Source organism: Diceros bicornis, chromosome 13, assembly GCF_020826845.1.
Source record: "Diceros bicornis minor isolate mBicDic1 chromosome 13, mDicBic1.mat.cur, whole genome shotgun sequence".
Taxonomy (NCBI): domain Eukaryota; kingdom Metazoa; phylum Chordata; class Mammalia; order Perissodactyla; family Rhinocerotidae; genus Diceros; species Diceros bicornis.
The window spans coordinates 30,395,208-30,415,457 of record NC_080752.1 but is presented as its reverse complement, the minus strand read 5'-3'; the positions used below and the strand labels follow the sequence as shown (position 1 = coordinate 30,415,457).

Genomic DNA, 20,250 nt, shown 5'->3' with positions numbered 1-20,250 from the left:
GGCACCTCTTCAGATGACAAAACAGAAGGGACTATGTCTTGTCCATCTTTGCCACAATCCTTGTTTGCAGAGGGAAGAAAGTCGGCAGAGAGGGCACTTAATACAGTCCACCCAGGCAAAGATGTCCTCTCCTTTGATATCCTCAGAGCTGTAGACCGCAGTGAGTGCCAATCGAAACAAGGATTCCACAAACATCTGGTATTCAGGTGATCTGCCAACAGATAGTTTCTACCCTAGTGGCTCAGCGTGCCAACCTTAAATGAAAGTTCCTCCATCTCCAAGTTCTAAAGGTGGCCATTAGCTCCAGGATTATTGCTAAACCCATGGTGGATTTTCTGTTATATTTAGGTAGCTGAATCATATTAAGCTTGACAATGGTTTGCTTTTTTTGGCAGAGCCTGTGCTTTCTCAGCACAATTTATGTAACAGCAATCTCATTAGAATTTTGTGTGATTCATTGCTTAAATCTTACAGTTTCTGCAATCTATTGCAATTCAAAATATCCTGTCCCCTCCCTGACCTGCTCCATATGCTGCTGCCTCTGCTTTCTGCTTGTTCATACTGAGTGTATGCCATACATTAGTCATTAGCGCCTTTTCTCTTTTCCACCCAATATAGAAATTCAAAATGGGAAATTTACCAATGTGACTTTTTATTTTTATGTTTTTTTCTTTTCTTTCTTTCTTTTTTTTTTTTTTTTGTGAAGAAGATCAGCCCTGAGCTAACATCCGTGCTAATCCTCCTCTTTTTGCTGAGGAAGACCGGCTCTGAGCTAACATCTATTGCCAATCCTCCTCCTTTTTTTCACCCAAAGCCCCAGCAGATAGTTGTAGGTCATAGCTGCACATCCTTCTAGTTGCTATATGTGGGACACGGCCTCAGCACACCCAGAGAAGCAGTGCAACGGTGCGCGCCCGGGATCCAAACCCAGGCTGCCAGTATCGGAGCGTGCGCACTTAACCGCTAAGCCACGGGGCCGGCCCTAGACTTTTTAATTTTATACTCTCTTTGCAGTCCTTCTTTTCTAAGTTTTATCTTAGAGAGGTATTATTCTACACAGGCTTGGAAAATGAAGCTTAGGTGGTTTTACCTTCCATGAAGCCAGATATACCCATTTTGGCAAACCCCACTGTAACTGACATTGGGGAAAAGACTATTGTGGCAGCAGCAGTAGTGCGGGGGCAGCAGAGGGGCTTGGCTCCACTGAAAACGAATGAGGAGAGGTAGGTACAAGCTAACAACCTAAAATAGAAGTGATCTCCTTACAGAGGTTCAAGAAGAAAAGATCCTTTCAGACAGCTTAGCAGAGTAGCTGTTAGTGTATATACTGCTCAAATATCAGTTTCATTTAGAAAGGAGAGGTGGGTAATGGGGGAAACTAATGTGGGCCCTGCATGGTATCATACAAATTCCACTGCAGAATCATAGTGTTGTTAAAGAAATCCCTGGAGAGCCACTACCCTGGCCTGGTAGAGAAATAGTCGTTTACCAAGCTGGTGAAGAAGAAGCCCAGAAGACAAACTGAGGTAGGGGGCAGGTGGAGGGCAGACAGAGACATAAACAGTCCCCTGACCGCTTAGAGAGCCAGAGTCTGCACCTTCTAGACTGCAGCACTTCTTATTCACGTGGCCGACGCTGAATTTCAGCGTGGCACACCATCTGCTTGGGTAATGGAATCCATCCTTTGGCCCCTGACACTGGTAAAGCTGCCAGCCGCTGAGCAGGAGGGAACATTGGATGGGAGACTCTAGAAAAAGGGGGGGAAGGTTTTCCAAAGAATTTGAAGTGGTAGTGTTATATTGTATTTTAAATTATTTCCTGAAAGTTTAAAAATACGTTTTGAAGTGCAGAGAATCAAGAGCTTTTAAAAAGTGAGTTCTTGTCCTCCAGCAAATATGCAGATGTGGCCTGGTCTTTCCAGTCCCATCAGGAAAGCAGCTGCCATCCCTGCCATGTGGCCCACCATCAGAACTCCAGCAGATCGAGGCCTTGGCATCCTTGCAGGAGCTCTGGTCAGGGCTTCCTGCTGTCCCAAATGATTTCCCCTGTCCTCACATCCCCACATGCTGGAGTTGTGGTGACCCCGGTGTCTGGGCAGGAAGTGATGGGGAGAGAGGCATGGCCTGACATCTGCTCTCAGATTATCCTAGGATCATTCCATCAGTGTGCCAAGGAATCGACATTCCCACCACCACCAAACATATCTCCAGATATTCTGAAGTTCTTTTCAATCAAAGCCAAGACATACTGTGATAGGTGAAGTGTCATTCATTCAACACAGCACCTTAGGAAATAGAGTGTGTGGATTTAAAAATGAGCCCCCTTTTTCTCTGTGCCTCACAACAGTCCTCTTTCTTCTCCACTTGACAGGAGATCCAGGCTACCTGGTACGAGAAACTGCATGAGTGGGAGGATGCTCTTGTAGCCTATGATAAGAAAATGGACACCAACAAGGATGACCCAGAGCTGATGCTGGGCCGCATGCGCTGCCTCGAGGCCTTGGGGGAATGGTGAGCTGCATCAGGATGGTGGCCGAGTGGCTGCTAGAGACATCATCTCTTTGCTGTTTGGATTTGAAAGGCTTCCCCCAACAGAGTTCTTACCTAAGACTCTCATATCTGTTTCACTTGGTATTTTCCCAGGAATCTATCAGTTTGGTGTTTTTTTCTCTCTGTTCTATGTCAGTGCTAAATAGAAAGGCTCTTTTTTTTTTTCTAACTTCAACTTTGTGATGCTCTAGGACAGGACAGGCTTGGGTGTGCTCCTAGGATCTACACCTACTCCTTCCATCTGCCTCTTGACATTGACCAACTGATGAAAACCTCATATTTTCACTCTGCAACCTTGATTTTTTTCTTTATTAGCTCTTGATAATGATGTTAGGAAAGAAGAACAGGGGCCGGCCCGGTGGCGCAAGCGGTTAAGTGCGCACGCTCCGCTGAGGCGGCCCGGGGTTCGCTGGTTCGGATCCCGGGCGCGCACCGACACACTGCTTGGCAAGCCATGCTGTGGCAGCGTCCCATATAAAGTGGAGGAAGATGGGCACAGATGTTAGCCCAGGGCCGTCTTCCTCAGCAAAAAAAGAGGAGGATTGGCGGATGTTAGCACAGGGCTGATCTCCTCACAAAAAAAAAAAAAAAAAGGAAAGAAGAACAAATGACCACTCTCTTCAGGTGCTTCACTGAATGAATGCTTACTGTATGTCCAGCCCTCTGCCAGGCGCCAGGGACAAGAAAGACAGAAAACAAGGCCTCCCTCCGCTGTGAAGTTGATGAGACCAGCACATTACAGATAGTTAGTGAAGCCTGAGAGTACAGTGACAGTGGTGTGAGCAGACAACTTTGAAAGGACTAAGGTCAGGAGACAGGTGAAGGAGAATGGGGAGAGGGAAAAGCCACGGTCATGCTTACCTGCGAACACTTGCCTAGCTCTTGGTTCGGGGAATTGTTGGGGGATGTTGAAGAAAAAATGGTCCCCATTCTGTTTTCCAGCATCAAGTGCAGTTTTTTTTAAATAGTTAAAATAAGGGGGCCGGCCCCGTGGCTTAGCGGTTAAGTGCACGTGCTCCACTACTGGTAGCCCGGGTTCGGATCCCGGGCGCGCATCAATGCATCGCTTGTCAGGCCATGCTGAGGCCGCGTCCCACATACAGTAACTAGTGGGATGTGCAACTACAACATACAACTATCTACTGGGCTTTGGGGAGAAAAAGGAGGAAGATGGGCAATAGATGTTAGCTCGGGCCGGTCTTCCTCAGCAAAAAGAGGAGGATTGGCATGGATGTTAGCTCAGGGCTGATCTTCCTCACAAAAAATAAATAAATAAAAAATAAAATAGTTAAAACAAAATGCCATACTACAGTCGTTAAATAGCTTAACCACAGTTTTAAATAGTTAAAATGCCATACTACCTCCCCAGGAGCAGATTATCACAACTTTCTCTTGGACTTGAGACTAAGGGTCCCCCTGTTCATTCATTCAACCTGTAATTATTGAGCACTTACTCATTGCCAGTGTCTGTGCCAGGCCCTGAGGACATAGCAAAGAACAAGACAGACACAGGCCCTGCCTTCCCAGAGCTTACAGGGCAGACGGCCAGGCTGCTGTGATACAGAGTAATAACAGTTATAAAGGGGAAGCCCAGGGGGCTGTGGGAAATTGGAAGGGGCCCTAATCCAGGCTTAGCAGGTTCTGGAAGGCGAAGTGATATCTCACCTGAACTTGTACAGTGAGGAGGGGTGAGCACAGTCTGTTCAGGGTTCCGAAAGTTCAGTAAGGCTGGGGGGTCAGGTGTGAGGTGAGAGAGGTAAAAGGTGAGGCAGGAGAGGTAGGCAGGGGCCAGATGAAGTGGGGCTTATAGACCAAGTTAGGAGCTTAGATTTAACCTAAGAGCTACTGAGAGGTTATCCAAGTATTTGTAGGGCCATGATTGATGGGTTTGCATTATAAAAAGAACCTTTTAGGAGCAAATTAGGGAGTGGATTGAAGGGAGGCCAGAGAGGAGATGGCAAGACCAGTTCAGAGGCCACCCAGGGAGAGAGATGATGTTGGCAAAGAGGGAAGGTTGAGGGCAGTGGGGTGGAGAGAAGCTGGATCTAGAGGTGTTTAGGAGGTAGCATTGACAGGATTTGGAGACTGATTAGATGTGGAAGTAAGAGGGGAAAAGGAATTAAGTTTGAGCTTCCAGAACAAAGATGATGCCAGAACCCCAGAGCTCCTCGGGGGCCAGATCAACCCAAAGCCTAAGGTTCCCCTGAAACCAGGTGTCCGAGGAACTGTCTAGAGAAGGGAGAGTCCTGCAGGCCTGTGCCCTGTGCTTGGATCTGCATATGGAACCTCTGTCTCTGAAGGCTTTCTTTTTTCAATCTACATTCTTGTATTCATATTTTATTTTTAAAGCATTATTTTTTTGAAAAGGTGATATGCACATGGCACAAACTTCAGTAATATAAAACAGAGACAGAACTGTGAAAACCAAATCTTCTTCTCCCCCAGCCACCAGACTGGCAGGCACTGAGACCAGGTCCTTGTGTAGACTTCCAGGGGTGATGCATGTATGTGCAAGCATGTACATTATGTGGTGTACTCTATATACTGTTTTGCACCTTGTTTTTTTCACTTAACAAGTCTAGGCCACTATTCCATATCAGCACCTTATAGGTGCGACCTTATTTTTTTTAACGGCTGCATAATAGTCCATCATATCAGTAAAGCTCAATCTATTTAATATAGGCAAATTTTGATTTGTTTAGAAATTTTATACCTTGGAAAATTTTAGGAATGTTATTGGAAAAAAATAGAAGTAAGGCTTCTGAAAAGAATGACCTCTTGCTACACAAATTCTTTCCGTACCTAATTATAGATATTCTTTTGGTAAAACTATTGCTATTTTTATTTCTTAATATAAAGTTATTACTATATTCCTAAGATAGAAGATATTGTAATTGTATCGCATGAAAATTTATTGTCAGTGAATTTAGCCCTAGGCATTGGATCACCTGTATACAGATAATAGTCTAAAATTATTTGAAATTGGTTTGTCTGATTTAACCGTTATTAGGGAGATTCAAGTGTTATTGTTTATTTCCATAATTAGCATTCCATATTCATTCACCTCAATGAAAGCTTCCTCCTTGAGGAAGCATATGCTATCAAATCTTCATTAGTTTGTACAACTAAAGCTGTTTTTTTTAATGTCCAACAGGTTTCTGAAACTGTACTGTCCAATATGGTAGCCACTTGCACATGTAACTGTTTAAAAATTAAATAAAATTAATAATTCATTCGTATTAGCCACATTTCAAGTACTCAGTAGCCACGTGTGGCTAGTGGCTAACATATTGAACAGTGCAGATATAGAACATTTCCATCACTGTAGAAACTTCTATTGAACCATACTGATTTAAAGCAAAAGAAAAGTATGTTAACAAGAATTAGCCACATGGGGCCGGCCCCGTGGCTTAGCAGTTAAGTGCGTGCGCTCTGCTGCTGGCGGCCCGGGTTCAGATCTGGGCGCGCACCGACGTACCGTTTCTCCAGCCATGCTGAGGCCGTGTCCCACATACAGCAACTAGAAGGATGTGCAACTATGACATACAACTATCTACTGGGGCTTTGGGGGGAAAAATAAATAAATAAATAAAAAGAATTAGCCACATTATTTCAAAGACAATTTTTTCTACTTTAAAATTGGTAACCGGGCCGGCCCCGTGGCTTAGCAGTTGAGTGCGCACGCTCCGCCGCTGGCGGCCCAGGTTCAAACCCCGGGCGCGCACCGACACACCGCTTCTCCAGCCATGCTGAGGCCTCGTCCCACATGCAGCAGCTAGAGGGATGTGCAGCTGTGACATACAACTATCTACTGGAGCTTTGGGGGAAAAATAAATAAATTTAAAAAAAAAAAAAAAAAAAAAAAAAAAAATTGGTAACCATATAACCATATGTGATTAAGGGAAAGGTAAAAAAGAAGATGTAAATATTGTAAAATTTAACTCTACTCAATTCCTAAAACACCTTAGTGTCTCCCTATTGCCCTTGGATTTGCATGTAACTGTCATAGCCTGGTGTCAAAGTCTCTCATGTTGTGACTCCAGCCCACTTCTCAGTGAACTCTACCTCGTAACCGGAGCTCTGGCCAAGCAATTCACTCTTCTCCAAACCCCACGGAATTTTTTTCTCTGCATTTGTTCATTCTGTTTCCTTGAATTGCCTACCTCCTCCTCTGCTCCTTTTTCTACTTTTTGAAATCCTCTCCATCTTTCAAGGTCCACCTGAACTGTTTCTTCCTCCTTGAAACCTTTCCTGGCCCCTTCCCCCCCCGCTTTTCGAAATTACAGATGACCACTTTCCTTAGATGGGTTAAGACAGCTTGGTTGTACTAGAGTAGACAGACTTTAGATATGATTTTGTCTAATCCCCTTGTGTGACAGTTGAGAAACTGAGGCTCATAGAGGTTGACAGAGCCTGCCTAAGGTCTCCCGAGAGCAGAGTGATTCTGACGGTGCAGTACTCAGTTCCATCTACCTCTAATCTCTCTTGGGTTTCTTTCAGTTTTATAATTACGTATAAAGTATAAGTGATGCTGACCAAGGGATTTAAGAATGCAGCAGACTAAAAGAGATTTTTAAAAGAGATGAAAGAAGCAGAATTTTTTTCTTGATCATATGCAGGTTTCTTTTATGGTTTATTCAGTCACTTCTATTTAGAGTGCAATTTCTAAATTGCTTTTGCTTTGCGTATATATCCTGAACATACCTGAGGCAGGTGTTCACCAGAGGTGGCATCAGGAATGATCTGGAGTTACCAGTGAGCTAAGACCCTCCTGCTTTCTCCATGCTCATCTGCCTCCAGGAAGCTAACTACAAGAGATAGCCGCCCCAGCCGCATGGCACACACAGCCACACCTGCAGCCAAGGTGCACCTAAGTGACCCCCTCCCCACACTGTTCCTTACATGGCCTCTGGGTCCTTGAGAACAGATTCATCGGGAGTGAGATCATAGGCAGCCAACCACTTAGGTATTCCAAATGAAAGAACACTTTCTAAGTTTTTTGCTGCTGCACTAGGTTGGAAAGTCAAAGTCTTAAAGGAGGAGCCTTTTACCCAGTCCTCCCTGCTGTGCAGTGAGAGGTGTCAGAAAACAGATCCTAGTGTTTGCCCCACAAGTAGTTTCATAGTTTTTATTTATTTGATTTTTGTCCTATCCCCTGCCTTTGAGAATTAGGACTCAGTCTGTTCTACATTCTTATTTGTAACACGTGTTGGTGGGAGAGGAACCCCACCCCTGTTATACCGACTGGGTTCTGACAGTTGTTGACGTGGCCACAGCTTGAAGGTGGTACCTGTATCCACTGTCAGGGGCCATCTTTCCAGGATGCTGCTCCTGCACTGTTCCCCACTTTGTCTCTTGAGGTAACAGTTTGTGGTGTTTCATACTGAACTTGCTCCTGCCTCTAGATGAGGAGCAAAGCTAAATCCCCAGACCCAAAGCACAGAAGTGGGTGGTCATGAGGAAAGAGCACAGGGATGCTGAATCGCCTGTGGTGGCCGCCAGCTATAAAAACTTGAATTCTGGGATTGGGAGGATCATGTCGAGATCATGTAGCTTTCTCCCCTAACTCCAGGCAGGGCCTCAACAAAAATATGCTGCCCAGAGGAGCTATTCCTATTCTCTGAGCCAGTGGTTCTCACACTGTGGCCCCTGGACCACAGCATCAGCATTGCCTAGAAACTTGTTAGAAATGTGCATTCTCGGGCCCCAATCCAGACTTCCTGAATCAGAAATTCAGGGGTTGGCACCCAGCAATCTATTTGAAGTAGTCCTCCAGGGGATTGTGGCGCACATGACAATTTGAGAACCACTGCTCTAAAATAACCTCTAGAAGGACCCAGTAGTAAAGGTTTCTAGGTTTGGATGGTGGGAAACCAACACCGAGGTTGATCCTGCTTCTGTCACTGAGCTTCAGTAAGTACATAGGGCAGGATGGCTGCCTACTTCCTCTTCTTTTTTTTGAGGAAGACTGGCCCTGAGCTAACATCTGTAGCCAATCTTCCTCCTTTGTTTCCCTTTTTTTCTCCCCAAAGCCCCAATAGATAGTTGTATGTCATAGTTGTACATCCTTCTAGTTGCTCTAGGTGGGACTCTGCCTCAGCATGGCTTGATAAGCGGTGAGTAGGTCCGCACCCAGGATCCGAACCGGTGAACCCCGGGCCCCCGAAGCCGAGCATGAACTTAACCACCATGCCACCGGACCAGCCCCTCTTACTCTTATGATCTTGGCTGTGTATTGAGCCAGAATGCTTGTGTCCCTGGGTCTCTTGATCACCTGTCAGAGAGAGGGTGAAGTTAATGACTGCCATGCCATGATGCTGGTTGATGACCCTGAGCAATTTGTCTAGATGTGGTCGCCAGTCAGCTTCTCAGTGAGCTCAGCCTAGATCTCTTCAGCATTGATTGACTTCGGCATCTTTATCTCCTGCCCACCCCCCAGGTCACCTTATAGTGCAGTGCAGCTCATGTCCCACGAGGCTTCTGAGCTGGGCCACTTGGAACTCCCAATACCAAGTTAAAACATCCTGCAGCATCTCTTTCAGAAAGCAGGAAAGATTAAGGAGTCTCCTAGCAGAGTCTTGAAGCTCACATGAAAACAGGGGCTCATATTTGCACAGTAGCAGTTTTATTTGCTTTCATTCAGAAGTGGGACATGAGAGGGCAAAGGTTTTAACAGTCAATAGGACGTCTTGAGAGGGCTTCCCCTCTCTGTGTTGGAGTCTGTTGAGCACCAGATCTCCATATGTCATCATATTCTTACCCACATTCATGGTATAGGTGTACAAAATTCTGAGAATAAGCAGCATCTGGATTTCTGGTAAATGGGATCATTGTAGAGCCTTCTTCCTTCTGTGCAGATTGATTTCATTTGAGTTTCATTTCAGACTGCAACCATTTGTATAATATTTTTAAGAGCCAGTTCTCCCTATAGCTTTGAGCTCAAAATGAATGTCCAGATGTGTCTTCAGATTGCTCTCTCTGTAGGCCTGCCAAGGGGAAAGAGCCAGGAGTTCATTGGCATAGGAGAGAAGTTATTTAATATTTATGAAGGGGGCCAGATGTTCAGGACATTTCACATCACATAGAGTTAGACATGGTCCCTATCTTTGATAAACTCACTCTCAGACAAATTATGAGCCACGAGGCCATAGAAACAACAAATCACTGATCGCTTCTCTGTTATGTGACCCAATCTAGAGTGCTTTTTATTTCAAGGCTCCTGGGCCGCTATCATCCAGTTCCTTTGTGGCCCCCAACTAACCCGAGGGGCTGGAGAGGAAGATGGACAGATTATGGGGGTGATTTCTGTTAACTTGACTGTATGATTCTTTTCCTTCAGGGGGCAGCTCCACCAGCAGTGCTGTGAGAAGTGGACCCTGGTTAATGATGAGACCCAAGCCAAGATGGCCCGGATGGCTGCTGCAGCTGCTTGGGGCTTAGGTAAGCCTTTCCTCCCAGGCACCTCAGTCAAGGTGGGGAGAGTGAGGCTGGGGGCTCGCATCCAAAAAGTAAGACACTGTGGCTGCAGGTAGAGATGTCAGGTCTATAGAAGTGAGCAATCTGTATCCACTTCTAGCTCTGCCATCTGTCCTTTCTACCTGAGATTTTGACTAACTTGTTAGATACGGGTAAAAATGGCTTTTCATGGGGAAGCCAAGGAAAACAGTGAGTAAGTATCAAAATTGAGATATTTAGTGAGGTTTGTTTGTTTTTGTTTATCTTAAACAAGTTACTAGTTTATTTTTCTCTATTATAAATGAGATCTAGCGGTAGGTATTCCTGGACTAGTATTCTGGCTCCTTTGTCATTAGCCTTTTTCTATATTTCTGCTTTGAATGGAGCCTCTGTTATCAAGGCTACCTCATGATCCAGTATGGTTGCTGGAGCTCAACCCATCCTGTCTTTATCCCAAGCAGGAATAAAGAGAGAAGACAGCTGTCTATCTCCTTTTATTTCTTAACTTTTATTATAGAACTTTCCCAAAATATAGAAAAGTGAAGAGAACAGTATGATGAACCCCCATCTGCCCTTCACCTTCTCCAACAATTATAAACAATTTGACAGTTTTGTTTTCTCTCTTCTCCTTGCTGCTGCAGCCCAACACTCGCCTTACCCCCACTCTCCGAGTATTTTAAAGCAGAGATTTCCTTTGAATCCCCATCGACAACTGTAGATTTCTGACACCAGACCCAGCTGAGAGGATTACTAATGTCTGTTCTAGAGATGTTCTCAGTAAGAGGGGAAAGGGTCCATAGGATGTCCCAGGTAAAAAGCTTCACCTATGGAGTCCAGAGAAAGTTTCTATAACCTTCTACCTCCATTCTATCCCTCTTGAGTCACAGAGCTTATATCCTTCCCTTTCATGAGCTCTGGGCTGGATCCAGAACATTTTTCAAAAACAAATTGCTTCCTGAGGAGTCATCGTTTGCTGTTTGCCTTTGCCCAGAGGCATAGAGAAGGGATGAGCTGATGGTCTGGAGTGAAAGGCAGGAAAATGCCCTGGAAGATTGGCAGCCCTGCAGTTTGCAGCTAATGAAGCTGATATCTTTCCTGCAGATGGTCTTGGAAATCCTGGCATTTGATACATGCTCACCCCACCAGGGGAAGTGAATCTCTCTTCCCAGATGCAGCCATTTCCCCAGTCTGCCATGATACAGAGACTGCTGTGCTATGACCCAGCCCATCTTTCTGTTGTAACAGAATCTCTTAAAATATTTATCTCCTCTCTTCTGAGGCAAAGGTACTACCAGAGTGAGGCAGGCAAGCTGTTTGTCTAATCCTGTCCCCTGTCTGGGTAATGGCCATTTTCAATTGTATAGGGGAAAATGTAACTTCCAATGTACCATTGAACTATGAGATGCTTCACTAGTGGGGAAGAAAGCTGTTCCATCTCACCTAGAGAAACCTGCGAGAGTCCTCTAGGTTAATGAGGTGCTGCATCAAACCCTCTTGACATGCAGGCTTTGCACTCCTGCAGTTTCTCCCATCGTTCATGGCACTCTCTGGGGCAGCAGTGGAGTCCTGTGTTTGGAAGACAGAAGTGGCTTTGTTTGTTAAATTGGCTTGCTCGACCCCACAGAGTATAGAGGGTCTGTGCAGGATTTTGATGCATCAGGCTCAAGTTTGTCTTGTTTGAACTCCAAGCTAAATGCGAGTAACAATGACAAGGCCTAGTTGAGATGCTGCCTTTAGCCCAGCAAGCTGACCACCCTGATGCTTTTCTGTGTGTGTGTCCGTTAGGCCAGTGGGACAGCATGGAAGAGTATACCTGTATGATCCCGCGGGACACCCACGATGGGGCATTTTATAGAGCTGTGCTGGCACTGCATCAGGACCTCTTCTCCTTGGCACAACAGGTAAAAACCTACATGCACCCAGAACATCTAGCAAAGAAAAGGTAATTATTTGTAGCCCTGTCAGCTCCTCGGCACACGTTGCCTGTGAAAATAGGCTATTGTACTTCAGCTCTGGTGTTTGGCGTTTGGCTCTGTGAGCTCATTAGAATGGCTTTGGAGCATAATACTCAGTAAGAAGACTGCCAGCATATCAGCTGGGGCCACTTTCTGCTCTGAGAAGGAAAGATGTGTTCTGGAAGTTACCATTTAGATTGCTTCTGGAATTAGCTTCTTGGGTCATCACTGCATCCTTTTTACCACCTTGCCTTAGTGTTCATTGAAGTAGAGAGAAAATGTTTTACCAAAGGAGGATATGGAGAGCAGCAGTCCCCCCTCTGCAGCAGAAATTAGTCCCCAGGTTCTTCTGGCTGTGCAGGTGTGTCACACATTGATCACCTTCCAGGAAAGCTAGTACTTTATTTGAAAATCCTGTGCTGACTTGCAGAATGAAATAATGAAGCGGTCTCATCCACTCTGTCAGGCACTAGATTATCTTGGACGAGGTGCTTGGGTAAATGACCTGAGCACTTAAAGGATGAGGACACAGTAATTAACCTTAAACATTCAAAAAAGGAAAAGCTCCGCATGAAGGGTGTTTAATTGATGAAACAGAGAAGACTGCAGTCCTGTGGCCATCCCCGGGGCTCTGATTTACGTGATGAGAACTGAGACCTGGGCCATCCGGTCACAGGCACAAAAGCTCCCATTTACATGGAGAGGGTTGGGCATCCCTCTGCCAGTTTCAGAGGCACTCTCTCATGAGGACAAGATGCTTAGAAGCCAGAGACGGCCACCTGGAGCCATTTGGGTGTTTGCACAGTCTCTTTCACAAATGTGCCCAGCAAGGAAAAGTTGAAAGAAGGTAGATCCCCAGTTGTCCTCTTGAGATGCAAGAACACGGTGATTCTGTTTCTAAGCACACATTTCCCCTCCCTTGTTTTGGGGAGGATAACACCCCAGGATTTGGGTTGTCAACATAGATGTTAAGCTTTTGGCTGCCATACATTTCTGCCTTTTCTGAAAAATCGGATAATGCTCTTCTGTAGCCATTCAGATCTGAGGCAAGTTTTCTTCCCTTCTTCGGTGAATTTTTCTCTTCATCACTGGAATTTAGGTGAAAGAGAGAACTTCTGCAGCTAGTTGGGAAGCTGAAAATAACCACTGCCCTCACTCCCGAGTCCACAGCTCAGTCCAGGGTTCTCTGTTTCTCTTCTAGTGCATCGACAAAGCCAGAGACCTGCTGGATGCTGAGTTAACTGCTATGGCAGGAGAGAGCTACAGTCGGGCATATGGAGTGAGTGTCAAACAGTCTGCACACGGTCGTTTTAGAGGCTTGTTTCAGTTTGTTTTTCAGAGTGGGCTGTTGAGGACTCACAGGCTGCTGAGAACATGCCTGTGTGTTCTCAGCAGATACCCTGTCCCCAGAGGGAATGGTCGAAGTAAACCCTGGCTTTTGGATTGTTCATGCAGTGTTAAGGTGGAATGTGATTTGCTTCCATCAGGCCATGGTTTCTTGCCACATGCTCTCGGAGCTGGAGGAGGTTATCCAGTACAAACTTGTCCCCGAGCGACGAGAGATCATCCGCCAGATTTGGTGGGAGAGACTGCAGGTGAGCCTGGTAGAAAGCCCGGTTATCCCACCTACCCTCCCTCCCCTGATCCTCCTCAGCATGCACTGCCTGCCTCCTCACAGAGGCTGGTTTGTATTCAAAGCAAAACACTCATTAAGCCTTTAGCTATGAGAGAATGACTAATTTTCCAGCTTCCTTTTACCCTTCACTAGGAATAAAAGAAAATGTCTTTAATAAGTGACACTTATGGCCAGCCACTTGAGAATCTTAACCTCACAATTGGTGGTTCTCAACTTTAGCTGCATAATAGAATGACCTGGAGAACTTTTAAAAATTCAGATACCCAGGCCACTTCCCAGACCAAATGAATCAAAATTTCTGGGGATAGACCCAGGATCAGTATCTTTTCAGCCTCCTTGGATGATTCCAGTATGTGACCAGTGCTGAGAACCACTGCTCTAAATCCGCTTACTGGCCACCCACATCCCTCTTTTTTTTTTTTTTTTTTTTTGTGAGGAGATCAGCCCTGAGCTAACATCCGCCAATCCTCCTCTTCTTTCGCTGAGGAAGACGGCCCTGGGCTAACATCGGTGCCCATCTTCCTCCACTTTATATGGGACGCCGCCGCAGCATGGCCTACCAAGCAGTGCGTCGGTGCGCGCCCGGGATCCGAACCAGCGAACCCCGGGCCGCCGCAGCGGAGCGCGCGCACTTAACCACTTGCGCCACCGGGCCGGCCCCCGCATCCCTCTTTTTAAATGGGGCTGCCTGATGTTCTCATTTACCAACTCCTGCCGTTTACAGTTCCTCAGGTCATAATCATCCCATGATGTCTATTCAGACTTTTCCACTGAAGTTTTCCCTCATAGAGAAACTTTTCCAAGTCCTCCATCAGTGTTTTCATTGTACCTTCTCATCATTTTAGCTTAAGGAGCTGTCAGTTCCAGAACAGCAGTCTTAAGTGTTCTTGGGAAGGACAGGTCTCCCAGATTCCTTGCATGGGTAGGAGGGGAGGTTCATCGGCAGAGGAGAGAAAGCCTTCACTGCTCCAGAAGCCACTTGTCCCCCTGCTTATCATAATCAACCTCTTCAATTTTAAACTGTTTCCTCTTGGCCCAGTCCACAACTAAATTCCAAGTTCTGTCTCCAGACCAATCGAGGTTTGTGCCTCCAGGCTTTTCGGTAGGCTGTGACTCTAAGCTGCATTCCTGTCTAGGAAGCTCAGGGCACATTCCACTGGAAAGGAAACATCAGCGAGCAAAGGATCATCTATGAATACGGTCATTTATGCTCTGAAACGAGCACACACAGTTCTGTCACATGTTTTATTAGCAATTATGAAATGCCCAGTGAATATTTTGATGGAAAATTGTCTATTGGACACCAGAAAAAAATTCCACAAAGCAAGCATTTCCTACTTGACTTGTACACACCCTAGTTTCTTAAGTGCCTGTAATGGGGTGAGGAGTTTCCAAATCAGAGATCTGATGAATCTTCTGCCATTCCAATAAGTGGTACTTTATCCAAATAAAGACTTGGAAGGTGGGTGGATTAAGTGAATCTTAGGGAGGGGAGACCCATGTCTGACTTGACTGTGTCCAAGATACCGCCATCATCTTAAGCCTTCTTGACTTTCCTATCTTAAGACAGCAAAATGCTTTTTGGCTCACTGGGACCAAATTATTTCAGCATCTGTGAGAAAGTAGCAAATGGTGAGAAGTCACCAAAGCAATCACTCAATGTACTTTTTTCTGTTTTTCTAACTTTCCAAATCACTGTTGTCACACTTAATGGGATGGAGAGATATGGTCCAAGGCCTGAAAATAAAGCATTAAGTTTGTGGTAGGAATTTGGCTGTCATGAATGGCTTGCTGTCAAAACACTCAATGAACTGCCTAGGCTGGAAGACTGCCATTTTGTGGTCAAGTCATCTAAATTGAAATCCCAAGCTGATGTGTCTCCTGGGGCAGTTTGAGAAGTCAGCCTTACTTGCATTGGGTTTCTTCTTGCCTTGGGTTCTTTCTTCAGGCTCAGATTGCATCCTGTCATGTTTAGAAGCCTATGACCATTAACCTGGCAACCATAAAAGTTGCCAGACTTTTAGACTTGTCTCCATGGAGGATAGCTTGTTTAGTTTCGTGGAATTCGCTGATGAAGTGATAGGTCTCAAAAACTATCTCCCCTGGTGGTTTATCTCTGAGTCTGACATGTTATCAGCGAAGGTGGAAAAGGAGAGCCTCACTTTACTCTTAGCAGTCTTTTGATATTGATAGCAGTTAATTCACTCTAGAGTGTGTGTGTGTGTGTGTGAGGAAGATCAGCCCTGAGCTAACATCTGATGCCAATCCTCCTCTTTTTTTTTTTTTTTTTTTTGCTGAGGAAGATTGGCCCTGGGCTAACATCTGTGCCCATCTTCCTCTACTTTATATGGGACGCCACCACAGCATGGCTTGACAAGTGGTGCATCGGTGCGTGCCTGGGATCCAAACCTGCGAACCCCAGGCCGCTGAAGCGGAGCATGCGCACTTAACCGCCGCACCACCGGGCCAGCCCCTCACTCGATTTTTTTTAATTAAAAAGAGTTTATATTGGGCTGGCCCCGTGGCTTGGTGGTTAAGTGCGCACGCTCTGCTACTGGCGGCCCAGGTTCGGATCCTGGGCGCACACCAACGCACTGCTTCTCCGGCCATGCTGCGGCCGCGTCCCACATACAGCAACTAGAAGGACGTGCAACTATGACATACAACTATCTACTGGGGCTTTGGAGGAAAAAAAAGAAGGAGGATTAGCAATGGATGTTAGCTCAGAGCTGGTCTTCCTCAGCAAAAAGAGGAGAATTAGCATGGATGTTAGCTCAAGGCTGATCTTCCTCACAAAAAAAAAAAAAAAGAGTTTATATATGTGAATGAATGAGGCACTTCCCCTTCTATATGCAGTTTTTGGTCTACGACAAATAAAAATGAAGAGGAAAGAATGTAAGTAAGGCCAAAAGTCTTAGTGCATGTTTAGGCTTTAATAACTTGAGAAATACAAATGCCACCAATTTACAGACAACATCATTTGAAAATTTAATTGTTTAAACTTCTTTTATACTTAGTTTTTTTGAAGTTTGAATGATACCTTTTATTTTATTTATTTATTTATGTATTTTGTGAGAAAGATCAGCCCTAAGCTAACATCTGATGCCAATCCTCCCCTTTTTTCTTGAGGAGGACTGGCCCTGGGCTAACATCCGTGCCCATCTTCCTCCCCTCTATATGGGACACCACCACAGCACGGCTTGACACGCGGTGCATCGGTGTGAGCCCAGGATCCAAACACGCGAACCCCAGTCCGTTGAGGTGGAGTACGTGCACTTAACCGCTTGCGCCACCAGGCCGGCCCTGAATGATACATTTTATAACTTTTTTTGTTTATTTATTTTTTCCCCCAAAGCCCCAGTAGATAGTTGTATGTTATAGCTGCACATCCTTCTAGTTGCTGTATGTGGGACGCGCGGCCTCAGCATGGCCGGAGAAGCGGTGCATCAGTGCGCGCCCAGGATCTGAACCCCGGGCCGCCAGCAGCAGAGCGCAAACACTTAACCGCTAAGCCACGGGGCCGGCCCTGAATGATACATTTTAAATTTAATTTCTTTGTCAGTGAAAGTCATCTTCAACCAGAGAGACTGAAGCAAAAGATTAAAGTTAAAAATGTATTATTTACAATCCAGAAAAGAAATGTAAATAATTTAATTCATTTAACCCTCACCATAGCCTTGTGAAGTTGGTATTATTTTTGTCCCATTTTACACATCAGTCACAGAGAAGTTAAGTAACTTGTCCAAAGTCACATAGAAAGTAAGTGGCAGAACCAGGATTCAAGCTCCAGAGTCCACGTTCTACTGCTTCTGGAATATTTAGAAGTTTCTAAGAGGTGTTTCATTCACAGTACTCTTCACCTGAGAAAGTTGAGATAATAAAAAGGAATCTCAATTTGTCTCAGGGTGAGTTTCACAATTGCTTGTAGGGGGTTAAGATACAGCAGAGGACATATCTAATCCTCACTTCTGAATGTTCCAGGGCTGCCAGCGTATTGTGGAGGACTGGCAGAAAATCCTTATGGTGCGGTCCCTTGTGGTCAGCCCTCATGAAGACATGAGGACCTGGCTCAAGTATGCAAGCCTGTGTGGCAAGAGTGGCAGGCTGGTGAGCAACCCCCAACACACGGGTTGGGTGGGAGGCTGAGGAGGGAATGGTGCTCCTGGTCCAGTTCTGTTTACACCCTGATCTCTCTTGTTTTAAGGCTCTTGCTCATAAAACCTTAGTGTTGCTCCTGGGAGTTGACCCGTCTCGGCAACTTGACCATCCTCTGCCAACAGTTCACCCTCAGGTGACCTACGCCTACATGAAAAACATGTGGAAGAGCGCTCGCAAGGTCTGTATCTGAGTCCATCCAATAGACTGCGTCTCTCCAGAATGCTCACCTAATCTGCTTCTGACTGCCTCCTCAATGCCTGAAAGGACACAGCGTCCAAACCACCATGTCACGGAATTTGCTCCTATTAGGAAGCTATTTGGCCTGATTTCAAAAAAATGAATCATATTTGAGGAGATGCACGTACACCATTGATCAAACCAATGAGTATAATCACAGTTATTTTTATTAGCAGCCAGAATGTGCTGGAACAGAGAAAAAGCACAGTTTCTGCCCCCTAAGAGAAGATGGGCTGTTTAGTACCCCCCAAAATTAGCATATTTGTGAAAACACAGAGTAGAACTTTCACAAGACCAATTTGGTTTTTAAGACTTCTCATCTCCTTTCCTATCATCAATTTGGAATTCAGAAGCAACACCACCCAGAGTGTATCGCTGAAACCAGTAGGGAACGTCATCTTGAAGCTAATGTAGAATTCCTCTTACTGTATTTACAGACTGGTCCTTGGGAAACAGATATGGCTCCTGCTGGGGTTTTTTGTTTTCATTTTTTTAAACAGTCTCCCTGGGTTATGGTGATGATTAACAAAAAGCAGGCCTTGGAGGCAGAATCAGCACCTGCTTTGGCTCCACCCTCATCCTCTTTACCAAACAGAGGAGGGAGTCCCAGCTCTCCTTCTCTCCCGATCTTGGTCCCCACAGTGGTTCCTGAGATGAGAAAGGAATGCAGAGCAGCCACTGGAGCCATGGCTGTGTAAAGATGTGATAGCATTGTGTCTCTGCTGAAGGCATACTTGGGAGAGCCTTGGACTGTGTCTAGAAGTTGACTTCTTTTGTGGGTGACTGACTGCGACTGTGAATGCCACCCAGAGTGGAGTCAGCAGCCCTGCACCTGCGGCACTGGGTCTTTGACTGGGGTTTACTTCAGTGGTAATGGCCCAAGTTTCCTTCTCCAAATGTGCAGTTTGGGGGTTTTGTTTTCTTTTGTTGTTGTTTTGTTTTAGTCTCTGTAAGCCTCCCAGGTCAGAGCAGTTCTGATTGAAAGCCTGAGCTTCCTCTAGGCAAATGAGGAAAACAGAAGGTGCTGGATCTGAATATAGTCTGGTTTCCTTCCTATATATAGCCTCCAAAACTTTGAATGTCTTGCCGAAGGCAGGCAGACGTAGCCTTTTGGCTAATATCTCAGCCAAGGAGTGGCTTCTTTCGATATATGACCACAGCCCAACTTCTCCCCCAGATTATGGCCTTTTCTTAGCAGGCCAAATTCTGATGGGAGACCATAAAACCACATGGATTAAAAATTTAAAACCTATTTAAAGTTTTCTGAACTTCAAGTCCAGAGCTAGAGATTTGACATTTTCAGAAGAGTTCAGGAGCTACCCAAAGAAAACCAACTACTTAATAATAATTGTGCTATGCAAGTCACTTTACTTCTCTGAGCTTTACTTTCCTCCACTATAAACAAGGATTGTACTCTCTGCCTTGCCTAAGGCAGATGAAAGTTCTGGGGGAAAAGCAGACCCTACTCTGCAGGAAGGCATCAGGCAGTAAGTGTTTTCCTAGACTGAGACACTTCACAGAATCTGGAGACAGGCTGGTCCTTGTGTGAAGTTTCACTAAGCCAAGAACAGTGTTCTTGCCCGACAACCACCCGGGCCGTCAGGAGCCACGAATACTATGCCCAGCTTAAACTCTGGACCTGAGAGAAGCTCCTTCCTCAAGTGACCAGTCCTGCATCTGTAAGAAGAAAGAATCATTTTTTCCCCTCCTCACTTCCTGGGAATGGAGAAAAGAAGGAGTTTTTAACAGAACATTTTCAATTGCTTGAAAAGAAGTTGCCTCCATGCCAGAGAGTAGAAAGATATTAGATTCTCCCATGCTGGATAAACTTACTAAACTTAATATTGAGCTTTGGATTTAAACTAATACCCAGCCTCCCCGGTTTGGGCCATGTACTTTTTGTTCAGCACTTTGTTGAGTCTCCTGAAAAGAGTTTCAGCGCTGTGTCTGGACTGTCAGTGACACATGGCTTGTGGGCTCTGGGAGTACCTGGCATCGGAGCCCCTGGCTCCATCCTCACCTGCGTGATGTGCACGCAAGTCACCCGGAGCTGCCAGTCACCTGTTTAGTGATCAGTCTTTTTACTACTGCCTCTCAATTCTTTTTTTTCTTTCTAATCAGATTTAAGTCTGGTCAGTGTAGTTTTCATAGAAGAAAGACTAAAGGAACATTTATCACTTCCCAGGTGTGGGATGCTAATGTAGTTCGTTTTTCAATGCCAGTGGTGAGGAGCAGCATTCTGTGAAGCCAGATGTCTGAG

The 20,250-nt window shown here is 45.4% G+C and overlaps 1 protein-coding gene across 4 annotated transcripts in view; it reads left to right on the top strand.

Moving 5' to 3' along the window:
- Nucleotides 1-20,250, top strand: part of MTOR (mechanistic target of rapamycin kinase) — a 123,861-nt gene that overhangs the window by 78,488 nt on the left and 25,123 nt on the right. For all 4 annotated transcript variants that reach the window (XM_058552883.1, XM_058552882.1, XM_058552880.1 and 1 more), the window contains exons 30-36: nucleotides 2,371-2,510; nucleotides 9,889-9,989; nucleotides 11,790-11,905; nucleotides 13,161-13,238; nucleotides 13,447-13,554; nucleotides 17,577-17,702; nucleotides 17,800-17,931. In XM_058552883.1, coding sequence (XP_058408866.1) covers nucleotides 2,371-2,510; nucleotides 9,889-9,989; nucleotides 11,790-11,905; nucleotides 13,161-13,238; nucleotides 13,447-13,554; nucleotides 17,577-17,702; nucleotides 17,800-17,931 — 801 coding nt within the window. The remainder of the gene's footprint in view (nucleotides 1-2,370; nucleotides 2,511-9,888; nucleotides 9,990-11,789; nucleotides 11,906-13,160; nucleotides 13,239-13,446; nucleotides 13,555-17,576; nucleotides 17,703-17,799; nucleotides 17,932-20,250) is intronic.